The 18,943-nt window shown below is 36.5% G+C and overlaps 3 protein-coding genes across 4 annotated transcripts in view; 2 read left to right on the top strand and 1 right to left on the bottom strand.

Annotated features, from left to right (window-relative positions):
• Positions 1-4,051, top strand: part of LOC112009761 (ABC transporter G family member 34) — an 8,773-nt gene extending 4,722 nt beyond the window's left edge. The window contains 15 exon segments of the mRNA XM_065778983.1: positions 131-279; positions 428-760; positions 911-1,201; positions 1,718-1,805; positions 1,986-2,018; positions 2,021-2,044; positions 2,047-2,126; positions 2,198-2,246; positions 2,249-2,284; positions 2,287-2,413; positions 2,569-2,693; positions 2,696-2,740; positions 2,871-2,927; positions 2,930-3,111; positions 3,213-4,051. Of these exon segments, the coding sequence (XP_065635055.1) occupies positions 131-279; positions 428-760; positions 911-1,201; positions 1,718-1,805; positions 1,986-2,018; positions 2,021-2,044; positions 2,047-2,126; positions 2,198-2,246; positions 2,249-2,284; positions 2,287-2,413; positions 2,569-2,693; positions 2,696-2,740; positions 2,871-2,927; positions 2,930-3,111; positions 3,213-3,482 (1,889 nt within the window). The 3' untranslated portion in view covers positions 3,483-4,051.
• A 2,287-nt stretch (positions 4,052-6,338) lies between these two features.
• On the top strand, positions 6,339-8,772 carry LOC112009730 (tyrosine-protein phosphatase RLPH2). The gene is made up of 4 exons (XM_024042052.2): positions 6,339-6,942; positions 7,684-7,751; positions 7,910-8,089; positions 8,293-8,772. Exons 1-4 carry the CDS (start codon positions 6,390-6,392, stop codon positions 8,461-8,463), a joined length of 972 nt encoding a protein of 323 aa, XP_023897820.2. The 5' UTR covers positions 6,339-6,389; the 3' UTR covers positions 8,464-8,772.
• Positions 8,773-9,278: 506 nt separating this feature from the next.
• Positions 9,279-17,275, bottom strand: LOC112009731 (dnaJ protein ERDJ2). 2 transcript variants are annotated; one of them, XM_024042053.2, is made up of 11 exons: positions 17,146-17,275; positions 14,365-14,597; positions 14,168-14,263; positions 13,915-14,035; positions 13,699-13,805; positions 13,344-13,561; positions 12,673-12,850; positions 12,468-12,587; positions 11,747-11,833; positions 10,979-11,089; positions 9,279-10,382 (listed from the first exon to the last, which is right to left on the bottom strand). In XM_024042053.2, the coding sequence occupies exons 2-11, from the start codon at positions 14,548-14,550 to the stop codon at positions 9,558-9,560; spliced, it is 2,049 nt and encodes a 682-aa protein (XP_023897821.1). In that variant the 5' UTR covers positions 14,551-14,597; positions 17,146-17,275; the 3' UTR covers positions 9,279-9,557. The 2 variants fall into 2 exon arrangements, with proteins under 2 accessions (XP_023897821.1, XP_065635054.1); XM_065778982.1 differs by lacking the exon at positions 17,146-17,275 and adding an exon at positions 17,051-17,086.
• Between the last annotated feature and the right edge of the window lie 1,668 nt (positions 17,276-18,943).

Below are 18,943 nucleotides of genomic sequence, written 5' to 3'. Positions count from 1 at the left end.
CAAGATCAAGCTCAAGTTAACAGGAAATCTGTTTCTAATTTAAGAAAATAAACTTCTAAGGCACCACACATTTTTCAGCAGAAAAAATCATGCATGCGTGTTTCAATGGTTAAGAGATGCCTGAACTTTTGTGAAACACTTACAGGTACTGATATGGCTGTGAGAAATTCTTCAGAAAGTGGTGCTTCAGATAGTTCTCCAAAAAGAGGAATGATTTTGCCCTTCCAACCCCTTTCACTCGCATTTAACCATGTGAATTACTACGTGGATATGCCTGCTGTAAGTAACTTATTTTTAAACATTTTCATGTTTTGGTAAAGTAATTTAGGCTTTCATTGACATTTTGAATATCATATCACTTTAAGGTCTTGTCAAACTTTTATTCTACCTACCAAATGCTTATGTAAATTTTGGTCTTTCATACCAGGAAATGAAGAGTCAAGGAGTTGAAGAAGATCGTCTTCAATTGCTAAGAGATGTCAGTGGTGCTTTCAGACCAGGAATATTGACAGCACTTGTGGGTGTCAGTGGTGCTGGGAAGACAACCCTTATGGATGTGTTAGCCGGAAGAAAGACCGGTGGATACATTGAAGGAACCATTAATATCTCTGGTTACCCTAAAAACCAAGAAACCTTTGCTCGGGTTAGTGGTTACTGTGAACAGAATGACATTCATTCACCAAATGTTACTGTCTATGAGTCTATCCTATATTCAGCTTGGCTCCGTCTCTCTGCAGATATAAATACAAACAAACGAAAGGTATGTTGCTCGGTCTTCTAGAATCATCTTTCTAGACTTCGGAACATATTCATTTGTTTCTAATCACCCTGTCTGGATTCCTATTGCTTAATGATCCAAGTTCTAAGTGTGTTATTTAATTTGTATATTTATTTTTTGTTTTTGGTATAGATGTTTGTAGATGAAGTTATGGAGTTGGTTGAGCTTACACCAATAAGAGACGCCATAGTTGGCCTTCCGGGAGTTAATGGTCTTTCAACAGAACAAAGAAAAAGGCTGACAATAGCTGTGGAGCTTGTTGCTAACCCCTCTATCATCTTCATGGACGAACCAACATCTGGTCTTGATGCCAGAGCTGCTGCTATTGTTATGCGTACTGTGAGAAATACAGTGGATACTGGGAGAACTGTTGTATGCACAATCCACCAGCCTAGCATAGACATTTTTGAAGCTTTTGATGAGGTATGGCTCAATTTTCTTAATTTTGTTGTTAGAGTTTGTCACTTAATGGCCTGTTTGGATGTTTAAAAATAGAGGGGGAGTAGAGTAGAGGAAGGGAGAGTAATCCAATTACCTTACTTGGAAGTTTTTTAAGAAATGAGGGGGAGGAGTTTGGAGGGGTTTGGAGGGGTTTCAACTCCCTCTAGCCCCCCATTTTTAATTTCTCCAAATTGGAGAGATTTGGAGGGAGAGTAGAGTACATAAACTATTGACTAAGTAAATTACATAATTTACCCTTATTATATTAACAAAATTACATAAAGGGAAGGGCTAATTACTCCATTCCCCCTTACTAATTTTAAAAACATCCAAACAAAGTGGAGGGGAATCATTCTCCTCTACTCTCCTCCCCATTACTCCCCTCCTCTCTACTTCCCTCTACTCTCCTCCCTCTCTAAACTTCCAAACAAGCCATAAATGTTTCTTATGCATCTATTTTGCAATATGTTTTCAACTTTGGCGTTGTGCTTTTTGCAGCTACTGCTGATGAAAAGAGGAGGACAAGTCAGTTACGCTGGCCCTCTCGGTCGCAATTCTCACAAGCTGATAGAATATTTTGAAGTGAGTATCTTTTTTCATGTTTTTTCATGTTTGCTCCCTATTGAATCAAATGGTAAGAGTTTTTCCATATTTCTAGTATCTACACATATGCTCTTCATTTATACTTCAACCGATTGTGTTATTCCTTGGGATTGACTAGCAGGTATTTTGCTAGCTATTTACTAATATCTATATCTATGTAGGCTATCCAGGATTACTAAGATTAGGGATGGTTATAATCTGCTGCGTGGATGCTTGAAGTCACTGTCCTACAGTTGAGAGTAATCTTCATGTGGATTTGCTGACATTTTTGCAACTCCTCCTTATCAGTAGTTTAATTATTTTGGTAATAAGTTTTTTCCTTCGTTCCTGGGATTTCAGGTACTGTGATTCTGATTTCTTTTCACACTCTTTCAGGAGGAATCAGGATTATCAAGAGCTAGTACTCCGGTGGCAGGCTCCAACGACTCCACTTCACCAAATTCTCCCAATCATTCATTGTTCAGTGAACGCTTGTTTCTGGAAACAATTGTCTTATTGGAGAAACCCTCAGTACAATGCCATCCGGTTTTTAATGACTATAGTCGTTGGTGTATATTTGGTCTAATCTTGGGACAAAGGACAAAGATGTAAGTCTTGAATTTTTTCTTTAGTTGATTGTCTTAGTTTTCTGTCATTAAAAGGGTTGCATGAATGTAGATGTGATCTATTTGATCAAAGCACCACTGCTTAATATTCATTTTCATTGGTACTTGTATCAGATATCAACTCTAATTGTTTTGTTACAGGGCCAACAACAAGACTTGAATGAATCTTTTGGGAGCCATGTATGCTGCTGTGCTTTTCCTTGGTGGCACAAATGCTTCTGCAGTGCAGTCTGTTGTCTCCATTGAGAGAACAGTTTTCTACCGTGAAAAGCTGCTGGATTTTCTGAACTGCCTTATGCATTTGCTCAGGTAAGTCAAATGCAATTTGTCTCTTTCTAGTAGGACTGTAACTCCAAATTGACAACAGAATGTATCTTGCCATCAAGAAAACTTAATTTATACAGGGCTAAAGCACTATCCTAATTATGCAGGTGGCCATTGAGATGGTTTCATTGCAGTTCAAACTTTTGTTTACACTGTTATCCTTTACTCTATGATCGGGTTGAGTGGACAGCAGCCAAGTTCCTTTTGTTCTACTTTTTCATACTTACATGCTATATCTACTTCACATTGTACGGCATGATGCTTGTTGCACTGACACCAAGCCACCATATTGCTGCCATTTGTATGTCATTCTTCCTCAGTTTCTGGAATTTGTTCTCTGGTTTCCTCATTTCCAGGAAGGTATGTTATTCTTACTCAATATATGTTAACTCAACAACTCGGTTTTGCCATTATGTCCACTCTCTTTGCATACAAAACTCACTCTTGCCTACACATTGCAGCTGATCCCCATATGGTGGAGGTGGTACTACTGGGCTTCTCCTGTGGCTTGGACACTATATGGTCTTGTAGCCTCTCAAGTTGGTGACATAGATGGTTTGCTTGAGATTCCTGGCGCAGGTAGCGTGACAATAAAGGAGTACCTCAAAACATCCTATGGTTTCGAACATGACTTCCTTCCAGCTGTTGTAGCGGCCCATATTGGCTTTGTTCTCATTTTCGTCTTTGCGTTTGCCTATGGCATCAAGTTCCTCAACTTCCAAAGGAGATAACTTGCCTGAGTTATACACACACCACAAGTCTACAGTATGTTTGGGAGTTTGTAAATGAACGAAATCGGTAAATTTTGAAGGAGTGGAATTCGTTGTTCTTCTTCTAGTGTTCTTTGGAGTTTATAAGGGAGGATAGGAAAATATATAAATTATATATATTTTGACTATTATGCTCATTATGTTTTATTTGTATAATTCTATTTATAGAATGAAGGATAAAAACATAATTCTTTCTCAACCAATGAGGGGAGTAAATGGTTTACTTCACTTTTGAGTGGAAGGCTTATAAAAGAATGGAATGGTCCATCCTAGTCATTTCGTTTCTTCCTTCTGAACTCCCTCTATTATGTCTGATTTCCTTTCCTTCCTCGTACGGTAGGAAAGCAGTTGTGTAAAAGTAGCTACAAATGGAAAGCAAAATAGTTACTTCTTTTTATTGTAATGTAATTTTTTTTTCCATCTTGTGTATTTGTATTCTTTTCTCTGGTTGTCGATAAAAGTTGCTATTGTTCATTTGTCCTACAGTATAAATAGAACCATCAAAATGATTTGGTGCATATTGAACATTATATTCTTAATTTACTGTCACATATTTTGAATGGCTTTGATATTTTCAGTTGGTTCTCTTTCGTTTTGTTCATGCGTAGCCATATTTTGAAAGTGTTTCTAGAAGATGAAAATATTAAGATGATAATCCAAAATAATTCATATTGAAGAGATGGATTAAGAATGCAAGAGTTTAAATTGTCTTGAATATTCGTGAGTGTGAATTACAAAGTCACCCTAAGCTATAAATGAGAGAATTTACTATGGCATTATTCATTTTGCTTTTTTTTTTTTTTTCGTATCGTGAGAAAGAAGGAAGAGAATAGATAATAGTTGTTATGTATAAAGAAAGAAAATGTAAATTAAATAATCTTATATTGAGTGTTTTGAATTTTTGCACAAATTAAAACAAATACTCTTACGATACTATTGCACCAAATCCAAATCACCCATACACAGCATTCCACCTCCAAATGTATGCATTTAGCAGCTTTTTCATGTTTTAGGCTTTGGCTACCTTCCGTAGTTATCACATGTACCTTATAATTTCTCTTATAATCTTTTTTTTTTTTTTTTTTTTTGAATTCTCAAACAGACAAAATTTGCGTAAAACCTCAACCTCCAATCCCCATTGCATCAATATCCACAGACAAACTCCTCCACATACACAAACCTATGGGTTGACAGCTAGATTATTTGTTAATAAACTATTTTAGGAAAATTTTAATACTATTTTTATGAAAAATAGAAGAAAAAAAATTGTCAATTTATTTTATTTTATTTTTTTCATCTAAAATTTTTTGGCAAAAAACTCATTTTAGTCCCTACATTTTCACGCGATTTCTACTTTGGTTCCTAACTTTTTTTTTCACCGATTTTAGTCCATATCCTAAAAACACGTCTCGTTTTAGTCCTTGTCATTACATCAGAGACAGAAATTGCATAGCTGGCAAACGGAAAAAATTAAAAATACTAAAATAATGTCCACTGTATCCACGTGGCTTTCACGTTAGCCTCTAAATTTTTTTTTTAAAAAAAATTAAAAACAAAATAAAAACCAAACCCAGCAAGAATAACAAATTTAAAACCCAAAAAATTAAATTCAAACTCATATTTCAAACCCCCACACCACCAAAACATCAAACACAAAAATCAAAACTCAAAACCCAAATTTTCTTATACTTTTTGAGAAACCAAACACAAACCTCCGATCCAAACCATAGAGTTGAAACCAAACTACCTTCAACCTCAGATTCAAAACTATCAAACCCAAACGAAATCAACCTCACCTGACAACAAAACCATCTCCTCTCTTAGTCGACGCTGCTTTCTTCTTGCTCGTGTTTGCCTGGGATGTGGGTTTGCATGAAGGTTCTTTCATGGTGGAAACCGTGGGTCTTGGGTTTTGGGTCTTTGGTCATGGAAATCGTTTTATAGATCGGTGGGTTTGGGTTTCTTGCTCATTCTCTGTACGAAACTCATTGAAGAAGAAGAAGAATCGTAGCGTTGTTGTTGTTGTTCTTTGTCTTCGTCTTTATGAAGCTCTCTCCGGCTCTGCGTTCTTCGCCACCTCTTGCGTCGTATCGCTTCAAGACCACGAGGAAGAACCAGTCTTTGCTGGTGGCAACTCGCGTCGTCTCCTCCCACTCTGCCTGTACCGGCGTCGAGGTAGACCGAGAACTGGTGTGGCGATATTTTGATCTTCTGGCTCAAAATCAATTGGAAGCCCTTGAATTACAACGACGGGTAAACGAACACGCTTTCGATCTTCCGATGTCAATGTGGGTGTGATGTAGCCGTGGGTATGGTGGATTACGAAGTGTTTTGGTGGGCTGAGGGTTTGAATTTAATTTTTGGGTTTTAAATTTGCTGGGTTTGTGTTTTGTTGATCTTGTTCTTTCTGGGTTTTAAATTTGTTGTTCTTGCTGAGTTTGGTTTTTATTTCTGTTTTTTTCTTATTTTTTTTTTTTTTAGTTAAAATTAATAAATTAATTTTTTTAATATAAAGGCTGACGTAAAAAGTCACGTGGACACAGTGAGTATTATTTTAATATTTTTAATTTTTTCTATTTGTCAGCTGTGCAATTTTCGTTTCCAATATAACATTAGAAACTAAAATGAGACGCGTTTTTTAGGATAGGAACTAAAATCAATGAAAAAATAAAAATAAAAACTATAATAAAAATTGCTTAAAAATGTAAGAACTAAAATGGGTGTTTCACCAACTTTTTTTAAAAATATTTTGACTATCAAGTCTCGGGACATTCATTAATTTTTCTTTTATATATATATATATATATATATAAACACACACGGTTAAACACATACAAAGTAGAGTACAAAAAAGGAAGCAAGCAAAGTATGTCAGACCAAAAACCAGAAGCCAGCACCCAAACCCAAATCTCCAAACCCAGACCCAGAGTGGTCTGTTGCATAGGCGACACACACGGCTACATCACCAAGCTCCAAAACCTTTGGTCCAACCTCCAATCCCACATCGACCCACAAGATTTCCAAGCCGCCCTCATCATCTTCCTCGGCGACTACTGTGACCGTGGACGCCACACCCGCCAGGTCATCGACTTCCTCATCTCCTTGCGCTCCTCGTACCCGAACCAGACCCACGTGTTCCTGTCCGGAAACCACGACTTCGCCTTCGCAGCGTTCCTCGGCGTGTTGCCGAAGCCACCTGATGGGTCCCACTTCTCGGAGGGTTGGAGAGAGTACGAGGATAAGGAGGAGAGAGAAGGTTGGTATAAAGGTGATGGGTACGAGGATATGCACTTGCAAGGTAGGAGATGGGGTGGGAATATTAAGGAAAAGTTCAACGTTGCTAAAGGGACTGAGTATAAAGGTTCTATCTACGATGCTGGACCCACTTTTGAATCCTATGATGTTCCTCATGGATCTTCTGGTACGTTTTGTATGGAAAAGATCTCTTCTTTTTTTGGGATTTGATGGGTGTTGGGAAATGGGGTGTGTTTGATTTGTTTGGCTCTTGGTTATCTAATGTGAAGTGGGTTTGTTGTGTTTTGCGTGTTATGGTTCTTTGATTTGGTCTTGGGGTGCATTGGATAAGGTGTTGCAAAACAGTGTTTTGGATTTAAAAATGAGCGTTTATAAAGAAGTTAGGAAGAGTTGCTGTTGTGAAACGGAGTTTTGGGTTTTAAAATGTACTTTAGGCTCCCAAAACGTCTAATCAAAGGGACCCTTGGTTAAGTTATTTGATTTGATTGAGTTCATGGTGTGTCTTTTGTTGTTTGAATGGAAATTGGAATATTGGGATTTTGTGTTTGATTTGTTTGATTCTTGATTTTTCAATGCCAAGTGGTAATTCTGTTTTGGGTATATGGTTCATAGTGAGGATTTAAATGCGTGTGTTTTATGTGTTGGATTAAGAAATTTATTTATTAATTAGTATGTTTTTGAAGGGGCACCAATCACATTTATTGGCTTTAAGGGTTTTTTTTTTTTTTGGCAATAAATTGGAAGTAGCTTTTGCATTTCTCTGCTTGCATTATTGTGCTGAACATCTGAAGTATTGGGAATTGTAAATCTTAGTTCTAGAAATATTGTACATGATTAGTGGTTTTCAAATGTAATTGTTACTGTTGCGTTTTTGTTTTTGTTTTGATTTTGAGCTTATTGTGCACAGATTTGGTTAAGGCAGTTCCTGATGAGCACAAGAAGTTTCTTGCTGATTTGGTCTGGGTGCACGAAGAGGTCAGGATTGTTTTGGTTGCTTTTCTTTCTTGTTTTTCAAAAGCCCCGTAACATGCTGTGAACTATGGGCAATATTAAGCCAGTTGATTGTAAATTGATCTAAACTCTTGGAAGAAATGTTAAAGTTTGTGGGATTTGGTGATATGCATGTTTTCCAGAATGATGTCTGTGTGGAAACTGAGAATGGAATTACACACTGTAAGTTGATTGCTGTGCATGCTGGTTTAGAGAGAAACAAAAATGTTGAAGAGCAGCTGAAATTTTTGAGGGCCCGGGACACCCGGGTTCCCAAGGTAGAGGCTCTTAGCGGGAGGAAAAATGTATGGGATATCCCAAAGGTGATGTCACTCTTATACCTCTGATCTGCCTTAACAAAATTTGCATCTGCTGCTTTATTTAATCTAGGATAGTGCCTTAGTTGTTCCTTTACTTACTACCCTACTTGATTAGGGAATTGCATTGTGAATTCATTAAGATATAATTGTATCATCAACCTTATAAAAATATGGAATATAACTGAATTTTAGATAGTATCTTACAGGAACTGTCTGAGGATCCAATAATTGTGGTAAGTGGTCACCATGGGAAGCTTCATGTTGAAGGGCTAAGGCTGATTATTGATGAAGGTGGTGGACTGGAGAAAAATCCGGTGGCTGCTATTGTGCTCCCCTCAAAGAAGATCATTCGTGATACCGATGTTTTGGCGAAATAATTTTACAAATTTGCAATGATATGTCATAATAAAGTGTCTCTATATTCTTTCTAAATTTGGCAAAGCATATATGATCAAGGATGGGGGTCACTCCTTATCAGCTGATGGAAATAGAGTTCAGAAAAAACAAAACTGACTCAGTTATATCATTTGTAATCTTATCACAATTAATACAAATTGTTTGGAGGATATTGAAAAATACTGGACTTGTCTAGTTCAATTCTTCTGCAATGCAGATGTATGGATAATACATGAACTTTCTAGCCATTGAGAATAAAAGGGAAATTGACACATTGCATTATCGTTAAATGCATGAGTGTTGTTGCTTTGGGATGTTCTCAAGTTCTTAAAGAATAGCTGCAGGTGGGGCTTATGGGAAAATCAGAATAATTGACTAGGCTAAGTTGGCATTATATTCTGCCTTCATGGTTTAACATTTTGAGGGTGGTGGGGCGTTAATATGGCTAATGGTTATTCCTGTCATACGGTTATTTGTTTGTCTTTTGAGTTTTGACCAGGGGGAACAAAACGAGAAACAAGCAACAAATGAATAAGGGTAAGTGCTAAGTTCAATGAGGATGAAGAATGAACCCAAGCTCTCTTTGACAGAATGAAAGCCCCTGTTTGCCCGTAAATAAAACAACACTGATCTCTGCACCAGCAGCAGGGGAAAGAGAGGAGGATTTTACTCTATTACACAAGCAGTTTCGGGACTAAAACTTGATTGTTGTACATGTAAGAGCTTCAGTTTTAATGTGTGTGTCTGAGAGAGAGAGAGAGAGAGAGAGACCCTATTTCTTCAGTCCTGGCCAAACTAAATCCAAACTAGAACGGGGTACATTAAAAATGAATTCCAACATGTTTAATGGATCAAGAGTCATTCAATTTTGAACCCTATTTCTAGTTGAACCCTTCAAAATACACTATCCATGCAAAATTGATTTACTTGAAGTGAAACTGTAAAGGGTATTCTTGTTATTTTGGGAAGCCAAGCATGGGAAATTACAAAGGAACAATTGTATAGACCTCGCCTGCTCCATGTATTTGAATGAAAAGGGAAAATAAATAAAAAAAATTATAATAAAGGAAACTTTTCACTCTTCCCCATCAGAGCTTGAACCAGTGTGTTCTCCATGGACACTGACATTGCCCCCGACCCCATTTGTATTTGTGCTCTTATCATCCTCATCATCTTCACTGTACTCACTCTCATAATCATCAAAGCCTTCTTCTTCTTCATCCTCTTCGTCCTCAATCTTATCCTCCACTGTTAGACCCTCTCCTGCCAAGTCACCTGCCCTTGTACCTGCTCGGCTCTGTTTCAAAACTTTCACCTTCAAGGTTGTCTTCTTGTCACAACCAATCCACGAGTCACACAAGCAGTAAGAAGTTAGGTTATAATTTCCCTCAGCTGGGGCCTGAAACTTACCCATTACTAACCTTGATCCATTCCTCACTTTCTCCACAGCTTCTTTAACAGCTGCACTTATCTCCTTCAAGCTAGACCCTAAGCCCTCTTTTGACACTTGAATTGCTTTTGTTGCAGCTGTTATCGCAGCACCCTCATCCATGAAGCTTACCCTCTGGGACAGCCAAACATCATTGGAGACAGAATCTGCAAGCAGCAACCAGAAATTCTCTTCCTTGTGGAAGGGGAAGTAAGGAGCATGTGGAAGGGCACCGACCAGGCCATTCCCCCGCCTCAGTGTGATCCAAGCATGCATCGTGACTATGTCACCCTCCTGTATTCCCTCTTCACCCTCTGTCTCACATTTGATATCAATCGTTATTGAAGGCATCATTTCAAGAACCATCTCCACATCTTGAGAATCAGCAGCAGAAAATCCAGCAACCTGAGTCAGCAGCTCAGCACGCTCCTGTAGGGTCAAGTCTTGAAACTCTTGAAAAGAACGCACTTTCTGCAATTATATGAAGTTTTTGAGACACTAACAGAACCCACCTCCACTCTTTCTCTTTTTCAACCCTTCTCTTTGCAGGTTGGAAAAAAAGGGGAGGAGAAAAGGATACAGAAATAAATTTTAAATTTAAATGGAAAGCCTGAGCCCCAATATACTGCAGTTTGTACAGCCCACCAATAATTGTAGTAAGGGTAACATACAACAATAGTTAGAATATGGATAGTCAAATCAGGCTCTATATCAAATGAGAAAGTATAGGGGCACAAGTTTTTTGCCACAACACTGACATGATAGATTGTGAGTGGTAGAGAAAAAATAGTGAGTCGTAAAAGAACTCATATCAAATTTGTTGGAATTGATGATCATCTTTTTCCAAGAAAAACTGAATACTGTCTGTTATCCAATATCTTACCACCATAAGCATATCATAGGTCTGAATGGATAAAGTGATAACTACAAGTGCAGTGTGTCAATTTATCACAGAAGATCAAGCTTAAACTGTTGCTTTAGCGCGGGTACTAAACCAGAATATTATTGGAGATACATGAATTTCCCAAAGAGAGGGCAAAAAACTGAAGATGAAGAAATTTCCTTACCTTACGTGTGATCTTTTTGACAATGGCCTCAGTAAAGTGTGGCAGCTGCAGAAAGGGTGCAATTCCTTCACTAAATCCTCCAGCTGTTTTCCTTGCACTGAGTGGAACTGCCTGCGTCATTGTTTTGCAAAGAGAATGCACTCCTAGTAAGACTACCGATGAAAAGAATAGTACTAAATTTAATAAGAGTTAGAAAACTAAAAGTTGAACATTTGGATTCCCAATTCATGAATGCCAAATGATACGTAATAGGGATTAAGTCCTAAGATTCTCAGCAAAATCAGATGCACAAAACATTCTCCTAAATTCCAGGCCAAAATTAATATAAGCAAACCAAAAATAATTTTCAGGAGGTGTCATGCGAGCATTTAAATACCAGGTTAGCAATTCCCAGGTTGCAGTTGGTTACCATTGGCCAGAAAACAAGTAGCACAAGGAACAAAAGGGTATTAGAATCACATGAAAATCCATGTCAACTTCTATGGCATTACAGAAAAATCTGACCATGAAACGTAGATTGTCTCCAAAGTGAATTATTCTAGAAAGGGGAAACAATGAGCTCATATCAAAAACAAATTGAATGATGGAGTGTTGGTAGCAATATGCAAGCTCAGGGGATAAAAGGGTGTTGTGTGGTTGTCGTAGGTCTTATGTTCAAATCTGTGGTATCAAAGAAGGCATAAAACAGTCATATGATCTCCAATATGTCAAGCTAAGAGAAGAAAGAAAAAGTGGGAGGGGGGGCTGAACTCTGGCAGGAAAAATAACCTGGGTGAAATTTTGAGAAAGCTCAACCACTCCAATCGCAGGCCTCAACCATCCATACCCTTGAGAAGTGCGGGGTAGAATTGCCATCTGTATCCATAAAGCACATATCAATTACCATAACTTCTGGAAGAATTAAAACTGAAATGCATCTAAGATGCATGTGTAAGCACATAATTGTTTCCTTTAAGAGGAGAAGTTAAAAATCAAGATAACTGTCAAGATGCAACCAACTGATACACACCCAACACTATTTCCTAGTGTTTTGGATGAGCTTATTTTGTTTAAAAAATAAAGCTTTGTAATAGTACAACTGTACCTAGAAATAGTGAGGCCTTAAAGTACAAAAGCTGGCAGTGAACCCAAGCTAACATTTTCAATTACAAACTCCCCCCACCAAAACCCCCCCACAAATATATATATATATATATATATATTTGCCTTTGTCATCCACAAAATTCTGGAATAGGCCTAGATAAACAGGGATTTCCATTACCTACAGGATCATAAATTTTTTTAGAGCAGGAAAGAGGATTTAACAATATGTTTTCTCCTTTGTATTAAGAAAGATAGATAGATAGGTAAAAAAGATAATGAATAGAGCACTACCAGGTTTTCCATCAACCATGACAGCACTGCAGTTAACTTTCTTCAAAATCCTCAAATAAAGTCCTTTCATAAATAGAATTTTTACAAGGGTATGGGTCAGGAAACATAAATATACCTTCATTAATTCTTCAAGAAGACGAGGTGAACATTCAAGCACACGCCTGAAATCACCCAGCAATGCTGGAGATAGAGCAGCAGACTCTCGATTCAATTGGGCTTGGACCAACAATACTGTCTGAATAGTAATAAGTTAAGTGTGTGAACCCAAGTGAAACAGTGCCAGTCTGCCAGATAGAGCCATAAAATGGCAAGCAAATCACCTTTACAAGAGCCGGATGCTGCTTCCAAAACTTAGCTTGTTCTTGACGAATGTTCTTATGGTCCAGGTTTAACTCACTCCTCACTAACAAGAATAGTCTCTGAAGGGGTTCATCATCGCTCCTACGAACTGGAATGTCCATATATTCAGCAGCCGTTGTGAAGACCTCCATGACCTTGCTGTAAAAGTGAAGTAATATAAAAGAAAACCAAAAAGAAAAAATCAGGCACACACAACTCAGTAGTGGAATAAACTCTATAGCAACCATGAGAATATTTGGCAGCAATGTAAAACCAGATAAAATCTTATGTTTATATTGTCTGTTTAAGAGTGGAAAACAAGTTGGAAGCAAGAGATTACTTGCCCTCTCCAAAAACAAAAACTTACCCCAATGTTTATTTGGTGGTTAAAAACATTTTATGAAAAGCTTTTGGCCTGACACCAACCCCTATTGATGCCAAACTTCTGAAAGGCCATTTAGTGGAAGGAGATGGGCCTGCCAACAGCATCAAGAAAGAGAAGTTTGGAGGAAGGTTTAAAAGTGTACCCTATTGATTACATCCACATTTTTTTTCATCAATGCAAGAAATCCAAAGCAATAGTGACTATTTAGCGGGAGTTGAAGACTGACAAATAAGTGCACCAAAATATCAGCCTGGAGAAATTCAATACCTTGGGGCTAAAGAAGGCTTCATGAAGTAGTAGTATGCAGACATAGTTTGATGCCTGACATAGTTTCCAGTATATTTGGATGACCTTGATAGATATATGACAGCCATCACCAAGGGCAAAAGGATACAGACTCCAACAATCCCGAGTAAAAGTATTCCACCCGATGCCCCATCAATATTTAACAGAAACAGAGGAAGAGCTACACTCATTTCAATCCCCTGACTCAAACAAAATATAACATTAATTCAGTGGTACATGTTCAAGTAAATCAACTTCCCCACTTCAACACATAAAAAACATAGCAAAAGGGTTTCTTCATGTGTTATTGAAGGGAAAAATAAAATAAAAATACTACCTTCCTGCCATCTGGATGTCCATATTTTTCAAAATTCTCACGAGATACTGGATCTGTCAGAGCCTGGTAAGCTTTTGATATGTATTCCACAAAATAATTGTGAGCCTCTGAAACAAAAGAGGGAGAAAATTTTCATAAGCTCAGGTCCTTAACAAGACATTCTAGCCACCCAGAGGTGAAAACAAAAAATAAGATGAAGATATGGAAAACTTGAACCTGGATCTGGATTTTTATCGGGATGGTATTGAATAGAAAGTCTCCTATACGCCTTCTTTATATCTGAATCCGAAGCTCTAGGTTCCAATCCAAGAATGCTGAATGGCTCAAACACTTGTATCTGAATAAGGAAAAGGTGAAAAACAAAGGAATATGTTCCATTATGAGTACCAGCCTGACTTTGTAAATGATAATTAGCCATCCACTATCAAAGGAAAGAATATGGAGCATCATAAAATGAAGTACCAAATACCTCATGGTTTATATGCTTAATGTAGTATACCAAGACCATCATGACAATCCAAAGAAGCACAAGGGTCAGGTTACTACCTGTTGAAAAGTTTGAGATCTGTAAGGTAAACCAAAACAATTAATATGCAGCCAAGCCATCAGAGAAATCCTCCAATACAAACATTAAGAAAATAAGATATAGTTGGAAGATAGACTTACCCTTTTAAATATGGATTGGCGGTACTTTCCAGAACTTAAGCATACAGAGCACTGGCAGTGAATGTTCTTTTTCTCTTTAGAGAATGCATGAAATAACTTGAATACTGTGTAGGGCACCAAAGGTAGAGCCATTACAGTCAAGACGAAGATCGGGAATAGCGCACTATTCTCTTCTGATGCAACCATCTTGACCTTCTAACAACAGCAATTTTTAAAACCAGATAGAATTACACCTGCGAAGTTTATCCTAGTTAGAATTGAAATCAATGTTCCAAAACAAATACACCAGATGCATCCATATGTGAAACCATAGAGGCATAAAACACAGCTGAAAGCCTAAAACCACCTATGTGGACCTGCATAACCACCATCCAGTTCACATTTGTACAGACTATAAACAACACCTTCATTCACAGAAGCAAGTAATAGTTGCAAAGAGTCAAGAGCCTTGAAGCTCAAATGGCACTTCCTGGTATTTCCAACAAAGACATTTAGGGGTTCAAATGCCCCCTCCCCCAACTATCAAATTATCAGGAAAAAAAGAGAGCAGCAAAGCTGCATCAAAACATGAAATTTTACAGAGGAACTACTTTTGTTTCTGTACTTATAAAAACGTTACTAAACGTGTATTTAGATTAGCTCCTTACGTTTTTCTCTTATTTGCTTATTTGTTGAAAGTGGGCAAGAGCAAACTCATATCTAGAAAAAAAGTGAGGCTTAAAAAGCTATGCATAAGAAAACAAACTGCATAAGCACCTAAAAATAGCTAAACCAAATGCACTATAAATGGCTTCTAGATATCTCTTTTTGTCAAAAATATGCTTGAGGTACAAACAATGAGTTTTGCACCATATACACTTCTAACCTCAAATCCTAAGATCACATACATATCCAATATGGGCTGGAGAACATGACATAATGCAAGAATCAACCAAACACTAATTGCTTGAACCAAGTCCATGGGGGGTGCAAACATATCAAATTCCTGTTGTGACAGTAACTCAAACTTTGCATATCCAAAATACACTTGCACAAAGGATATGTATACCGAAACAATCCACATTAGAGAAGTTACTAGGAGCCGAAGTCCATTCATAAAAAGTCTTCAGCAATAAGAAGTTCAACTTAACCAATTCTTATTCTTATCCTTCAAAGTAAGGGCGCATTTCTCTCCCTCCAATGACACCACATTATGAGTGAGGGAATTGTTTTGCAAATTCTCCCATTAATGCATTTGCCAAAAGGGCCCATCCAACAAGCCAAAAGCTCCATAACAAAATAAGCAATAACCCAAATAATACCAAAACATGCAAAAGATCAGGACCACAATTTGTGAGCCACCACACAATAGAGAAGCATATGAGGCACAATCCAGCCATGTCTAATGCACATAAAACACCAGTCCATAACGATTATACACATTTTCCTAAAATTTTCTACAGTCAAGGTCTTTCCTAACACCAAGAGCCTTGTAGCTCAACTGACACTTTCTAATGTTTCCGTTGGAGACGTCCAAGATTCAAATCCTCCTCCAGCCTAACGATACACACTACGATGCACAAACACGGACATGAACACAAATACAGATACGGGTACGATATGGTGACATAAGCAATTTTTGAAAAATTATAACTTGATATGGCAAATATGACACCGTTACAACACGGGTACGGCACCCCAAATGAAATGTCTGTGTATCTTAGGCCACACACCACAAGAAGAAAGACACCCACTAAAGCTTTGTATTAGCTTTTCATTTGGAATCCTTAACTATTAGAAGGAAACCCAATTATCCAAATCACTTTATCTACCTCCCCCCGTGTCAAATCTTTAAGCACATAACTTGTTTAGAAGCTGTGTCACAGATTCTTTTTTTTTTTGAAATCAGTGTCACAGATTGTAGTTACCAATAAACAATCACCAAAGCTTTACTATAAAAGTTGACATAACACTGATACAATCACACAAAGACAAAAAAAAAAAACCTATATCATGCAAAATTCAGCTGTCTTATAATTTGCTAAACCTCAATACTAAATTTTTTTTTTTTCTACTCAAACATGGTGAAATCAAAATTCATAAGGGCACACTAGGATGCACAGACATAGACATAGACACGGGTACATATATGGGTATGATATGATGACATGAGCAATTTTTGAAAAATTATAACATAATACTGTTACATCACGAGTACAGCACCCCAAATGAAGTGTCTGTGCATCCTAGGCCACACACCACGAGAAGAAAGACACCCACTAAAGCTTTTTATTAGCTTTTCATATGGAATCCTTAACTATCAGAAGGAAACCCAATTATTCAAATCACTTTATCTACCTCCCCCCCTTGTCAAATCTTTGAGCACATAACTCGTTTAGAAGCTGTGTTACAGATTCTAGTTCCCAATAAACAATCACCAAAGCTTTACAATAAAGTTGTCACAAAACTGATACAATCACACAAAGACAACAACAACAACAACAACCTATATCATGCAAAATTTCAGCTGTCTTATAATTTGCTAAACCTCAATACTACAATTCTTTCTACTCAGACATGTAAAGGCACCAATGTTAATTTAGAAATGGTTTTGTAAGCTTACGTTGGATGTAACGGTTAGTGAATTTATATAAGTCAGTGGAGAATTGCAAATAAGTATTTAACGTAAGGATTACCGAAATCTTACAGAGAAGCGTGAAAGTTCAATTTGAGAACAGAGCGAATTACAAAACGAAGCAAAGAAAAATAAATTAATTTAATTAAACGAAAGAAAAATCTTACAATTTGACAAAATCTTCTTCTTCGTCTCGTCGCCTCTCGTTCGTGCGTTCGTTCGTTCTCGTTGAAGGACAGAATTTTGAAAAGTTCCTCGGCAAGCCGGCATTAATAAAAAGTCACGTGATCCATTTGATTTGTTTAAGTCATTCTAATTCCCATTAAAAACAAAAAAATATATATCAAAAAAAAAGAAAAAAAAAAAGTCATTTTAATGATTCATATAACGTTTATGGTTTTATCGTAATTAGAGTAAAAAAAAAAAAAAATAGCCAAACAAAAGGAGATATTGTTTTCTAAAAAATGAATAATTTTTCAAAATTTATTTTTTTTATAAATTTATCTCATTTTTCTATATTTGGTAACAACCTTAAATGAGTTTTTTAAAAAAATCTCCTAATTTCCTTGAGTAAATTTGCTATGAGATAAAGTTGTTTTTCAAAAAAAAATTTAGTGAAAAACAATCTCTAAAATTAAGCCATACTTTTTTTGAGACCAAAGATATTTTTTTAACTCGTTTTTTCCTAATACTACCAAATACTAAAAAACACAGAAAATTATCTTTACGTAAGGTTTCCATCAAAACAAATGAAGCGGTTACGATTTGTATTCAAAAAATTAGTATTGTTACATATTTTAAAAATCTAATCGTTTGAATTGCATGTTTTTTATGTTCTTAATACACATGTCAAATTTTAAACAAATTGAATGTTATTTATCATTCAATCTATAAAACTTATTTTTTTATGCATAATTTTAAACAATAAAAATTTGAAATTTAATCATTTGATTGATGATATCGTTATTCATCTTTTGATGGTGAATTATAACAAGTCATATTTGTCCATATAGGTCGTCCAAAGCCCAACAACGTCCAAGACTATCTTCAGAAGGGAGATAATAAAAAGATGCACTACAAACATGAAAAGAGGTTGTCCAAGGAGGTTCTGGTCATCCAAAGAGATATTAATTGTTCACACCACAAGAAGGTGTAGATGACTAACTAACACTTAGTGAATTTTAGAGTATTTTCTATGGACACAAAACAATCGGACCACGATCCACTATTCTGAGATGTGGGGTGAATTCTCTGAAATTTGCTCCACTTTCCCTACTAAGTCCATACATCTCCCATGATGTTAGTAGAGTCTAACAAGTAGACTCACTCCAAAACTCTCTATAAAATGGTCAAGCCTCATCCAGCCAAGGTACACTTTTACTATTCATCTACTCACTATACTTAAGTCCTATAGAGAAATCTTGACTTAATCATCAAAAGGTCCTTGGTCGTTTCACCTCGGTCACCTTTGACAATCTCTTTCTTCTTTTTAGGTTATCCAACCACTGTTGAAGCTCAAAGCATTCAACCTACTAATTTCACACATCATCATCTTTGATTTTCTATAAAATTTATAAGTATGAAGAATATAAAAAGAAAATGCAATTTAATGGTCGATTTGTCAAAATTCACATCTAATAAAAATATATTAGGTGAAGTTGTAGTCTTAAGGCTAAAACCAAGTTTGTTACCAAACATTATCCTTATAATAATTGAAATTCATTTTTGTAGTGTTCAATTGTACTTCCGATTCCATTAATAATAATATTTATCATATCTAGTCAAATTGTGAAATCTAGTTTCTAGTAAGCGTTTGAACTAGTGAAATATGATTAACAATAATACAGAACAACATTTTTTTTTACAAATTTTTCATAGCCATTAATATGATGTAATTAGAGCATAACAAAAATGGTGTAAATGATGAATTTATGTGCATGTGATATTGCGTAAATCACAATATAT

Source organism: Quercus suber, unplaced genomic scaffold, assembly GCF_002906115.3.
Source record: "Quercus suber isolate HL8 unplaced genomic scaffold, Cork oak 2.0 scaffold_195, whole genome shotgun sequence".
NCBI classification, from domain to species: Eukaryota; Viridiplantae; Streptophyta; class Magnoliopsida; order Fagales; family Fagaceae; genus Quercus; species Quercus suber.
This window is presented reverse-complemented; position numbering and strand designations above follow the sequence as displayed.

Coding starts and splice junctions, on each gene's coding strand:
- LOC112009731 (XM_024042053.2), bottom strand. CDS start 14,550: ATGGTTGCATCAGAAGAGAATAGTGCGCTATTCCCGATCTTCGTCTTG. Junction 13,806..13,914: donor CGATAAAAATCCAGATCCAG/GTTCAAGTTTTC, acceptor CTTTTGTTTCAG/AGGCTCACAATTATTTTGTG. Junction 13,562..13,698: donor GACATCCAGATGGCAGGAAG/GTAGTATTTTTA, acceptor TGTTTGAGTCAG/GGGATTGAAATGAGTGTAGC.
- LOC112009730 (XM_024042052.2), top strand. CDS start 6,390: ATGTCAGACCAAAAACCAGAAGCCAGCACCCAAACCCAAATCTCCAAA. Junction 6,943..7,683: donor TGTTCCTCATGGATCTTCTG/GTACGTTTTGTA, acceptor TATTGTGCACAG/ATTTGGTTAAGGCAGTTCCT. Junction 7,752..7,909: donor TGGTCTGGGTGCACGAAGAG/GTCAGGATTGTT, acceptor CATGTTTTCCAG/AATGATGTCTGTGTGGAAAC.